This window comes from Chelonoidis abingdonii, chromosome 3 (genome assembly GCF_003597395.2).
Source record: "Chelonoidis abingdonii isolate Lonesome George chromosome 3, CheloAbing_2.0, whole genome shotgun sequence".
In the NCBI taxonomy this organism is placed as follows: domain Eukaryota; kingdom Metazoa; phylum Chordata; order Testudines; family Testudinidae; genus Chelonoidis; species Chelonoidis abingdonii.
Window position 1 is genome coordinate 117970720 of NC_133771.1, and position 12651 is coordinate 117983370.

Consider the following 12651-nt stretch of genomic DNA (forward strand, 5'->3'; position numbering starts at 1 on the left):
TAAAAAGTTGATATGTTTAAAAAGTTCCTTTGCAAAGCCTATGTGTTTCTTGTTTTAACTGTCATATAATCACTTGCCACTCAAGAACATCAAAACTATCACTGTATTTCATTTCAGGCCCAAGAGGTCCAAGTCTGGTAGAGGAGTTAGCATGTAACATACCTCTTTACTGAAGCATGGATTTATGCACCTGTTTTCATTTTTAAGATATGCACTTCAAGCATAAGCCTATCAAAGAAAAAGTCAACGTCCTGTATTTGGATGCCACTCGTATGCTAGGAATGGATTTTTATAACTTAAGAGCTGCACTTTCTCTAGATCTCCAAGAAAAGCAATTATTTGTGAAGTGAGTTGTCCATGATGTACCGTCTGTAGAGACTGCATACCCATTCATTGTCCACTGAGTAAGTACATCCTGAGCAGGGCTATTTTAATCATCCGATGGTGGGAGGGGAGAAAGAAGAGTGACAAATTACAATTATTGTGAGACTTGAGTTGCAGAAATTCTAGGATAGCGATCAGAAACTATGTCCAAGTACAGCGATTTGCACAGAGAACAGAGGAAGACCAACAACATTTGAACAATTTAAAATTTTAACTTGTATTTGATTAGTAGAACCAGAATTTATTTACCATTTATAAGGAAAAAGATTTACTGTACTTTATTTTTTATTATCCCAGCAGATATTATCCTAGAGAAACTGATTTTGAAAAAAATGAAACATTCATAAACTAGTTAGAGGGAATGTCACTGATTACCAACAGCAGTTACATTCAGAATTATGCAAAGATGATTTCTATTGTCCACGAAGGCTGCAATTCCTTCTCTTGCTCTAATGTCATTTTATAAAAAAGTGTAGTGTTTTGTCAGCAGAACATTTATCATACAAAAGACACACACACACACACTACAATAGTAAACTTGAATAGTGCCTTTGTTCAAAAGCATGTTAAGGCACTCATAACATTTTACTATTATGTTGACTGAAATTTGTTCTCTCTTTGCTTTGGTTGAATTACAGCAAACAGATTAAATGTCTGATTTTAAATACCAACAACATTTGGAATGGAGTGTTACGGTATGTAGGGTAACAGCAGCAGCGTCTAAGAATACAACCACTGCATTAGCTAATAACTAAACAAAATTAAGTCCAAATAAATCATACCCACTCTCAGCTTTGCAATTAGCAACAGCAGAAGATTTTTTTCAGTCAGTCTTAAAATGACTTTCTAGTCATACATTCTATTGATTCTAGTGGAAATATGAAGATAGAAAAGATAAAGCAAGAGGGCCTGCCCTAGGATAGAATATACTTGAACAATACATCAGAACAGTATTTACAATAGTTACATCATTACAGAACATTTTATAAATACAATTTATATGTATACATGAGGCAATAAAAGACAGTAACATTTTAATTCTTTACAATTGAAAATATTTTCACGAAGTCCGAACTAAAACTGTGATTATACAGTCTCACAGCTGCTGGTTTTAAGCATCTCTCCTCTGTTGTCAATACAAACTACAAAGATCAATCTGAATCTCAATGCCCCAGAAGATTCTAGAGCAAAATTTATGAAGGACTGAAATATCAATATTGTAAACAGAAGACACTAAAGGTCACAACAACATGTCCTGGATCCATGTTTGGAACTACTTCTGTAGTCAAAGGGAGTTTACCCACATGAGCACAGGGCAATACATTGGAGAACTGAGATAACACAATTGTTTATGAGGATATTTTCTGTTCTCCCAGAGCAGGACTTAGCGCTGTAATGCACTGGGAGATCCAGGAGAGAAATATATTTATGGAGTACTGCAGCATCTAGACTGCAAACTTCAGAAATTAGGAGTATCAGAAATGTAATGGCAGATAATTGGAAATACCACCAGTTTCTCAGGACAAATATATTTAAGTATTTCAAAATGGCAAAGCTGTATCTCATATTTCAGTACCGTGCATATTATCTTAAAATATCGATTATTTTGGTTTAATAGCAATTCCTTTTAGATTTAACTTCCTTATGTAGAATGGAACTGCCTTGGAAAGGACATCTTTCTTCAGCTAAACCCATCACTGTTTGGCTAAGACCAATCACAAGTCTAGATCCTGATGGACTGGGAAAGGAGATATATGCTCAGATAATCAATTATAAAAATTGTATTTGTAATTAAAAGGTGACAACATTGTCTAAGGAAGTTTTATTTATTACATGCCCACAAATAATGCTCACTTGATTAAATTGGTTTTAACTAGCAAGATATTACACTTTACTGCAGGACAAGTAAATGAGATTAAATCTGCCAGTTTTACTGGGACACTTACCAACATTATGAATAAAGACAGTCCTTTAAATGATTATTTACTGTGAAATAAAGCCTATTTTTACAAACAAAAATAAAAAGTTGAAGTATTTATATATTGCATCCATTTTATAATGTTGAAGCTAAACATTATAGATCTTAGAAATGTTGAGACAGAACAGCTTTCTTTAAGACAGGCATACAGGACTTGAATTGTGTTTTACTGATTCATGTCCTATTGAGATTATAGATAAATAGCTTTTTTTATTATAAGGAATGCATATTTTTACATAAATATCTTTTCACCATGGTAGATGCTTCAGAACAGAAAGATAAGTAAATATCCATAAAAAACAGGCCTCTTAAAATTATTTTTAAAAGACATTTATCATGATAGCACCATAGTGGTACTGCACGTACTCCTTACACTGCTGTGATACCAGCTCTGAGTGTGGTTTCATGATGCTTAGGGAGCAAGAATTCTAGTATAATGGCCTGGATGATCGGAGTAAACAGGACGCACTGATGTTAAAAATGTCTCATTGATATAAACAGATGGGACTTCAACCCAGGAGTGGGGAAACTGTGGTTGTTTAAAAGTATGTTTAAATTTTTATTTATTTTTTAAAAAACAACCTACATTTCCCTCTGTCCCTCAAAAAAACTGCTGGCTATGGGATCGAGGAGCATTACTCTCTCTTTCCACACCTGAAACAACTGCTGGTCTTGTGAGTGGGACAGCTGTTTAGTGGTGTGCTCTCCTCTGAGCATCACAAAAGGCTCATTAATTTTGCATCTTAATGCTGCGATACTAGAACTTCTGCTCAGCTGCTGCTTGAATGCCATGAAACCAGTATTCAGAATTATATGCATCTGCTATCGCAGTATCAAACACCACAGAGGTAAATCTACTTTGAATTAAACTGCCAATGACAGAAATGTAACAAGGGGGAAACAAAGAGCTTAACTTGTTTGTTCCCAGGTACACGCACAGCAGCGTTTCCCACTGGTTAAGCTTTAACACACAAAACTGGTCTTCGCAGCACAAAAGCCTAATGAAAGCCATGTATCATACTCTCAATCCTTCCTCATAACCAACTAAAAGGCTGGAGCAAGAAATAGAACCATTTTAAAAACAACTTTTCAAGCTATAATTATTCTGATTGGAACAGAGTTTTAGAGACAGCACAGTTTGGCTTCAGTCAAAAAATGAAGTTAGAGCAGATTTCAGGCTATTTTTTTCTAAAGCTTTATTCCTCCCACATAGAGGGGCTGACAGGGAGAGAGCTAAATTGCTACTAAGTAAATACTATTACTGGTTTTAGGTACCACAGTGCCCTAAATCTAGTTATAGCTTTCAATATAATTTTAAGTTAAATATAAATAAAAACCCTACTTTTTTTTTAAACCATTTATAGTCACATTACAACAGAGACTGATGCTTCCTATTTTCAAAGCTGTAGTAACTGGGAATTACTTATCAAACAGGCTTAATTTTGCTAACAATGGAGCTTGATATTGTGGGAAGCCATGGTACAGCAGCCTTGTATCAGAGAGCTATCAGTTTTCTAGGTGTATGATAAGATTTATATTTGGTCAAAGCAAGGCAGAACTGTTTAAGTCTGGAACAAAGATTTAAAAAAAAATTTATTTAGCCTATGTACAAATAGATAACAGGCATCTCCTTTTAAGAAATCACTATTTCCTATATTGAGTACTTAAAAGTACAAAGAACTGATCATAAACTCAGTTCATAATTTATTTTTCCTAACATCATTTTCTAAATTAATGATTAATAATGCTGGAATAAATTAACGTTTTAAAATGATTTCCCTGCATTTTGGGAAAACAAAATGTACAGAAAGGAAAAATACAGAACTTTGTGATAATGGTAACTTATTTTTTTTTATATAAAGTGTGCATATATTTACCCAAGCAATCTTATGTTAATTCTCTCATCACAGGGGATTTTTGAAAAATCCCAAGTTCAAAACACACGGTTCAAATATCTTCAACTTCTCTGCTAAACATAAACTAGATCACGATTTTGAACCCCTTTGCCTGCCTGCTCATCATCGTCATCTGAATGCTGCTCCAAGTTTTGTGAATTATTGTATTCATATTCAATAGGTTTTGGGCAGTTGTAAGGGTAGCCATTGTCGTCAAAAAATCTTCGAAATGTGAACTCATAAAAAGCATGTTCAGGGTGTTTCCCGTTTTTGTACCATCCATTAAGTGTGTCATTTACATTTCCTTCCTTATCATCACTCCATAACTTATCGGGATCAACTGGGTCAAAATTGGATGTGTCTGTGGGATGTGTAATTTTAGGAACATATGAAGCAGTCTGGTGTCGTAGATCACTTGAAAAATCAATAGCTTTAAAAAATGGATGAGCTTTTATTTCATCTGTACCATTTTTGCCTAAGCGGTCTTCCGGCCCTCGGCAGAGTTTGATAATAAGGTCAGAAGCCTCTGGAGTCAATTTAGCTTGAGGTGGGATGTGAAGAGCTGTTTGCCAATTGATAACCTTTAAAAAGAAAGTGTAATAAGATCAGAAAATAAAGTTAAATTTTTCATTTTCTGTTTGTAATTTCTTTAAAAAAACAAAACAAAACCCCAAGTATGAAATGCACAATGAAAACTGTTTCAAGAGTGATCATTTAACACCTATAAGTATTTTCCCCTAAAAACTCAGCCTCCACACTTATTTTGCCATCATCTCTCTCTCTAGTACTTATAGGATCCTCCTTTACCACAGCATCCAAGTTGCCTCAAAATCATTAATGTGTTTATCTCACAAGACCCCTGTGAGGAAGAAAAGCGCTATTGCCCTCACTGCACAGATGGGAAACCTGTACTGACTAAGGGCTAGTCTGCAGCAGAATTGCTGCAGCATCACAGATGTAGCTGCACTACTAGTGCAGACACTATGCCCAGGGGAGAGAGCTCTACAGTTGGCATAATTAATCCACCTCCCTGAATGGCGGTAGCTGCGCTGAAAAGCACTTCTTCCGCTGACACAGTGCTGTCCACACTGGTGCTTAAGATCAGTGTAACTTATGTTGCACAGGGAGATGGTTTTCCATAGCCTTGAGCAACTGAAGTTATACCGAAGTAAGCACTAGTGTGTACAAGCCTTAAGAGATGAAGATATTTGTTTTCCTACAGCCAAATGCAAGGTAGTTCACTAGTAACGAAGAATGCAGGTCACAATTACAGGGGGAGGGGCAGGGCGTATTATGGAAAACACTGTCTCTGAAAAGGATTCTGAGGTCATGATAGATGAATTGAACATGAGCTCCCAATTTGATGGTGTGACTAAGGGCAAGTCTACACTTCAAACACTGAATAAGCTGCACAGTTGCATTGGTGCCCCTGTATTGCTTTAATGAAGATGTTCTAAGACTATCAACACAGCTACCGCCTCTCAAGGAGGTGGATTAACTATGTTGGCAGGAGAAGCTCTCCTGCTGACATAGCATTGTCTACAGAGAGGGAAGGTCAGTATAACTACATCACTCATGGGGTGAAAAATCCACAACCCTGACCTGAGCGATGTAGTTCTATTGATAGAGGTCTGCAATATAGACCAGATCTAAGAAAACTAATGTGATATTTGGATGCATAAGCAATGGAATACTGAGAAGTAAGAAGGTGGTATTACCACTATATATGGGATTGGTGAGGCTATTACTGGAATACTGTGTCCAGGTCTCATGTACGCACTTCAAAAAGGATGCTGACAAACTGGAAAGGGTTTAGAAAAGAGCAACAAGAATGATTAAAGGTCTAGAAAGCCAATCCTCCAGTGAGAGACTATAGAAACGTAATCTATTTACTTTATCCAACAGAAAATTAAAAGATGGCTCAATTACAGTCTGCAAGAACCTACATGGGGAGAAGACTGATAGTAGAAGGCTCTTTAATATACCAGAAAAAGGCATTAGAAGATCCAAGGTATAGAAGCTGAAGCTAGACAAGTTCAGCTAGGAATAAGGTGCAAAGTTTTAACAGTAAAGGTAATTAAATGGAACAACTTGCCTAAGAATATGGTGGATTTTTGCCTTTGAAGTGTTCAAATCAAAATTGGATATCTTTCTAAAAAATATGCTGTAGCTCCATCAGAAGTTATGGGCTTGATGTAGGAATTACTAAGTGAAATTCTATAACGTTATTCCTACCAGCACTACAGTGCTTACAGATGTTTGTCAATGCCAGTGATCACATTAGATGATTATAATGATCCCTTCTAGTCTTAAAAATAAATGAATAAATAAATTAAAAACACAAAACTATGAATGTATTTTCCCACAGGAAGCAAGAGACAGAATCTGGAAAGACCAGGAGATTCTATACAGTTTATCTGGCTAAACTTTCTGATGCCATCTAATATTTCTCTTTCGTAATTAAGATTTCTAAGGGTTTCACCAGGGCCTAGAAATAGGCCTATAAATAACATGCATTATCTTCTAAATCTTCTTACCAATATTTTCTCTAATCGATTTAAAAATAAAAATATGTACCGTATATACTTCATCATAAGCCGGTTTGTTTATAAGCTGACTCCTCCAAGATGGATAAGTAAAAATGAAAATTTTTATAACCCGTTCATAAGCCAACCCTATAATTCAGGGGTCAGCAAACTTTGGCTCCCAGGCCATCAGGATAAGCCACTGGTGGGCAGAGATGGTTTACCTTGAGTGTCCGCAGGCACGGAGGTAAACCTAAGTAAACAAAGTGTCCCAGCCCACCAGCTGCTTACCCTAACGGGCCAGGACAGCAACGAGGGGGAGAGGGGGGATTTTTTTATTTATTTATTTTTTGGAGGGAGAAGCTGGGAGTCAGGGGTGTAACCCCTGTGACCACCCCCACATAACCCCACCCCTAGCGCAGGACCTTCACACTCTCCCCATCCCGTCTCTTCAAACCTTATCTAGGCAGGGCCGGGGAAGATGTGTCTGACCTGGCTGGATTGCTCCGGTAGGCTGGGCAGCATGGTCACAGCCTTCTCCGGCAGGCCAGACTGGGTGGTGTGGCCACAGCATGTTCCCGTGGCCTGGGCCGGGTGGCACGGCCACAGAGTGCTCCGGCACCCGGGCGGTGCAGCCACAGCCTGCTCTGGGGTGGCAGGGCCAGGCTGAGCAGCACAGCCAAAGTATGTCAGCCCCGGAGCTGCAGCTGCTTCAGAGGCTGGTGGGAGAGCAGCGTGGCCAGAAGTGGAGACACTCTGGCCCCGCCTCTTCCCTTCTGTCTCTGCTGGCTGTGCTGCTTCTCCTTGGCTCCCTCTGTTGGTGGGAGGGGCTGTGTTCCACCTCTCCCTCTCTATACCCATTCATAAGCCAACCTCCATCTCTGGTGCTTCCTTTTTTTACTAAAGAAATTCGGCATATGAACGAGCATATATGGTAATTTGTTTTAGTCATTCAGGATTGAATCTAGTTGTGCTATGTGACTGTTACCATTCTTGAGGAATATGCTCTTTACTGATCTTAAGTTCTGGAAGAAAGTAAGAGAAAAAGATAACTATCTGGTTGTGCTGGGACGCATCAGGCCTTCGTAGCCTCTCTAGAGGCCATACTTCTCCGCTACACCCTGCCCTAGGAAGCAGCAAGGTCGAATGAGAAGAGTAACAAAGGTGGGTCCTCCAGGCCTACCTAGAGAGACCTCACTGGAGCACTCATCCTAAAAGCTAAAGACACCAGGTCCTTCAAGGGTTAGAAGGGCTAGTGACAGCCAATCAGAGCTCAGCAGGCTCAGATAAAGGAGCTGCAAGGCCTTAGCAATTCAGTTTGCCCTCACATTATGTGTGGGGAAAATCATGGTAAAAAAATTATACTAGTGGAATACTTGGAGAAAAATGGATACTGTAACAGTACTAAGTAGTTTCATAAAAGGAACATGCATGGTTGAACATATATAGTGAGACTAGAAATGGAGGTACAAAAAAGCATAAAGAACTAAGAACTTTATGATATCGGTCTTCCTGGACACTGAAAAAGCATATGACATGGTATGGAGGGAAGGCCTCCAATGTAAGTTAGCCAAAATTGAAATAAAAGGGAGAATGTTTTGGTGGCAAAGAGACTTTTCAAGTGATGGAACTATACAAGTCAAAGTGGAAACAGCTTCATCAAAAACCTACATGCTTACAAATGGAACTCCACAAGGGAGTATTATTAGCTCTGTTTTGTTTTCCATTATGATAAATAACCTCCCAGAAATTGTGCAGATGGGAATAACTATGTCCCTTTTCACAGATGACTGTGCTATATGGACTAAGTATAAATACTAAAAGTAACCATATTAAAGATAAATGAGGCAATCCAGAGGATTTCCAAGTGGGGAAGGGATTGGGGAGTTAAATTCTTGCTTGCAAAAACTAAGGGAATGCTTTCAACCAGGAAGAAAAAAGAGAAGACTTTGACTTATTTCTTTACGGTGAAAAACATATCAGTTCAAAAGCTTATGTTCCTAGGAATAGTGTTTGTTAATAAGTTAATTTGGAAAGGTCACATAGATAATCATACAAATGTACAGAAGTAGGACGAACTTACCTAGAAGCATAGCTGGAAACAAATGGGGCGCAGCTAAAAAGGTACTGATGTATTAAGCATTGATAAGACCAGTTTTAGACTACAGATCGCAAGCTTTTGATTCAGTCTCAAAAACAACTCTTAGAAACTTGGAACTGCTGGCCAACATGATCATTAGTGTGTGTGCTGCAAACAACCACTGCGGAAGCACCTATAAATCTAAGGATTAAACTATTAGTTCTAATTTTCTGGGCAAAGGTAAAAGGGAATCATGACAATGGAAGTACACAACTGATTTACAAGTATTACTGGAAGCTTAGTAGACAAAGTGATATGGATTGCCACAGACTGCCTCATACTCAGTCAGTCAGTCAGTCAACCAACCATTCATCATCATCATTCCCATTATGCCTCTGGCATTTAGGGCAGTGACTAAGCTCCTCCATTCCTGTCTGTTTCTGGCAAGTCTTTCAATGGTTCCCCCTCTGTGCCCCAGGGTTTTTCAGCTCAGCTGAAAACAACCCATGTTGTTTCTGGGCAGCCTTGTTTTCACTTGCCTTCAAGTGTCCATCTTATTGCTAAAATACATGGTCAATCCATCTCCAACGCCTCCTGGGTATGATGGCATTCATATTTTTTTGACTGCATTGTGTGATCTTCATTTGGGATTGTTCTGGGCCAAAAGATGCAGAGGATTTTTCTGAGGCAGACTGTATGGAATGAAGACAGTTTGGACAGATCATACTTTCTCATTTCACCAGCATACTGTACTATAAAGTAGTGTTGAAAGTACGCAGCTCTGATAAATCTTGAGTTTGGTTTTGGTGCTGTATTTTAATGATTTCCAGACTGTATTTAGGCTCCTGAAGGTGTTCCTAGCTTTATTGATTCTGTTCCAGATGTCCTGGCTTGTTCCACCAACCTGGCTGATGGTGCTGCCCAAGTATGTGAATGTTTCTACACTGGTGATGTTTTTCTCTACTTCCACACTGAGAATATGATCCTCTATCCGTACTGGTAACGGTGAGACAATATTAAAGGTCATGATATCTGTCTTATTGTGGTTGATTTTTCAGTCCAATTTGCTAGCTGAATGTGTTGAGTATAGTTGTTTTTTCTTGTATATGGTGTTGGGAATGTGATAGGACAGCGAGATCATCTGCGAAGTCCAGGTCTTCAAGGGATGAGAAGGGTGTCTATTTGATGCCTCTTGGCATATCTTCTGTTGTACACCGCATTACCTAGTCAATGGGAATGTTGAAAAGGATTGCAAACATGACTCTCCCCGATGTACTCCTGTTCTGACTTCAAAACTGAGCTCACTGCACTGCATATAAAGTTGGAATAGAAGCTTTTGATGATGTTGATTATACGGAGAGGGATTCCATATGCCCACAGAATGCACCATAGGCTGGTCCTGTGAAAGCTATCAGAAGTCTTCTCAAAGTCTATGTAGAGTTGCCGTTCCCATTCTAAGCATTGTTCTGTTATGTTTCATAGAGTTAAAATCTGATCTGTGCATCCATGCCCTTTCTGAAAACCAATTTGCTCTTGTCTGAGAATACTATCAACTGCCTCTCATATATGCTGGATTATGATCTTGCACAATATCTTGCTTGGCACAGATAAAAATGTGATACAATGCCAGTTATTACAATCCCTGAGAGTTCCTTTCTTTGATATCTTCACTATAACCCTATTGGTCCACTCATCTGGCACTTTTTTCCCTTTCCCAGACTGATATAAATAGAGGGGCCAGGATAGATGCTGCTAACTCAGGATTTATCTTGAATAATTCTGCATTCCAGCTATCCTTGTATCCTTGCTAGGAGCTTTTCCATTTTTTAAGGAGTTGATGGCTTGAATGATCTATTCCTTAGTGGGGGGAAGGGGAGTGGTCCTGTGTTGATATCAAGATCTTCTGCCTCCTGGATGTTTGCTTCCTCTTTAGGTGGCTCTCTGTTCAGCAGTTCTTTTAAATGCTTTGTCCAGTGCATGTCTTGTTCTTTTTCTGTTGCCAGTAGATGGCCTTGTTTGTTCCGGATGAGAATATTTGTTGGTGTCTGCCATTTACCACTGATGTGCCATGTAGACGGTTCCTTGTTCACCACAAGCAGCTGCATCCTCTGCTTGTGTTGACAGATCATCAATATAATCTTGTTTGTCCGCTCTCACAAGGCATTTGACCTCACGGTGTGCCTTGCTATACTGCTGGTGGTATCTGTCCTTTAGCTTCTGGGATTTTGTGTCTAAAGCTTTTTTCTTCAGGGCTCTCCTGGTTTCTATGGTGTTCCATGTGCTAGTTGTGATCCACTCCTTCCTTCTCCTCTGCCTGTAGCCTAGACGGGCTTCACTGCTCCATTTATTTTGTCCCACTTTTTGTTGATCTCATCTACATTCCCCTTGTCTTCATTATCTGCAAGTGCCTGAAACCTGTTCTTTAACTGCAGAATGAAGACTTTCCGTATTTATGGGAACTTTAGCTTGCGAACGTCATAATGTCTATGTCCCTTGTTTGGTGGACCCACACTTCTCAGTTAGATTGATGGAGTCTGTCACAAGGTAGCGGTCACTGCCAACATCTGCTCCCCTTCTCACTCACATCTGCCAGTGAGTGTTGTCATTTGTCAATGATCATCATATCGTCAGTCTGGTTCTTATCTCTGCCATTTTGAGAACACCATGTCAGCTTGTGAATTTCACAATGTTGATATAGGGTTCTGCTAATAACTAGGTCATTCATATTGCAGAAATCAACAAGTCTCTCTCCGTTTTCATTGATGGTGCCACACCCATGTCTTACCATTGCTCTGTCATTGTTTGCGTTGTCCTTACTGCCCTTGGCATTCAGGTCACCCATGACGATAGGTCATGGCATGGTACTCTCTAACTCTGCCTGTAATGCAAGGTAGAATTTATCCTTTGCTTTTTCATCACTGTCATCTGTCGGAGTATAGCACTGAATCAGGGCGATATTATTGTGTTTCCCTTTCAGTCTAGCTCTCATAAGTCTGCTGCTGATGGACTTTCACTCAAGCGGGGAATGTTTCACTCCCTTCTTCAAAAGGATGCCAAACACCCTTATGGTCTTGTCCATCATCATGTCCAGAATACAGCAAAGTTTCATCCTAGGCTGCTGTTAATCTTGCTGATCCCATCCATCTGCTTTCGCTCACACCAGAATTTGTAAGCTGTAGCGTCTCATCTCTGCTGTGACCTGAGCTAGCTTCCCTGTTTTGTACCTTGTCCATATGTTCCAAAAACCAAGTTTGGTCTTTGAATTGGCATTAAGCACTGCAGTCTTCATGCCAGTGGCTTCCTTTCGGCTTTCACCACTAGCAGTCATACGGGTCACTGAAGGCCATCCCACACAGTAATGGTCAATTTCTCCACCACTGTTTCCGTAACATACACATTTTTATTTTATTTTATTTTATTTTTAATCGGACAGGGTTGTTAGCCCTGTGCCTAACCCCTAACCTGGAGGACCAGGGTGTCCTCATACTATCAGGGTCAAAAAAATGATTGAAGGAGATATATAAAAATAAAAAAACGGAACTAAAAATTTTTAGTCACAGGAAATGAGATTTCAGCTCGAAAGTTATTCCTCCATTGGTGGATTTGAAATTGTATGAAAACACAAATAAATAAATAAAATAAATAAATAAATAGAGGGAGGGAAACAACCCACACATTATGACCAATGAAATTTCTGAACTTATTTATAAAAAATGGGGCCACCTTTGCCAAGTTTATACAGATGGATCAAAAGACGACAACACTGGGCAGAGTAGGAATAGCCTTTTG

The 12651-nt window shown here is 39.2% G+C and overlaps 1 protein-coding gene across 2 annotated transcripts in view; it reads right to left on the bottom strand.

Moving 5' to 3' along the window:
• Positions 1–576: 576 nt before the first annotated feature.
• The window catches only part of LATS1 (large tumor suppressor kinase 1), a 42601-nt gene continuing 30526 nt past the window's right edge, over positions 577–12651 (bottom strand). For both annotated transcript variants that reach the window (XM_032771782.2, XM_032771781.2), the window contains exon 8: positions 577–4838. In XM_032771782.2, the coding sequence (XP_032627673.1) occupies positions 4332–4838 (507 nt within the window). In that variant the 3' untranslated portion in view covers positions 577–4331. The remainder of the gene's footprint in view (positions 4839–12651) is intronic.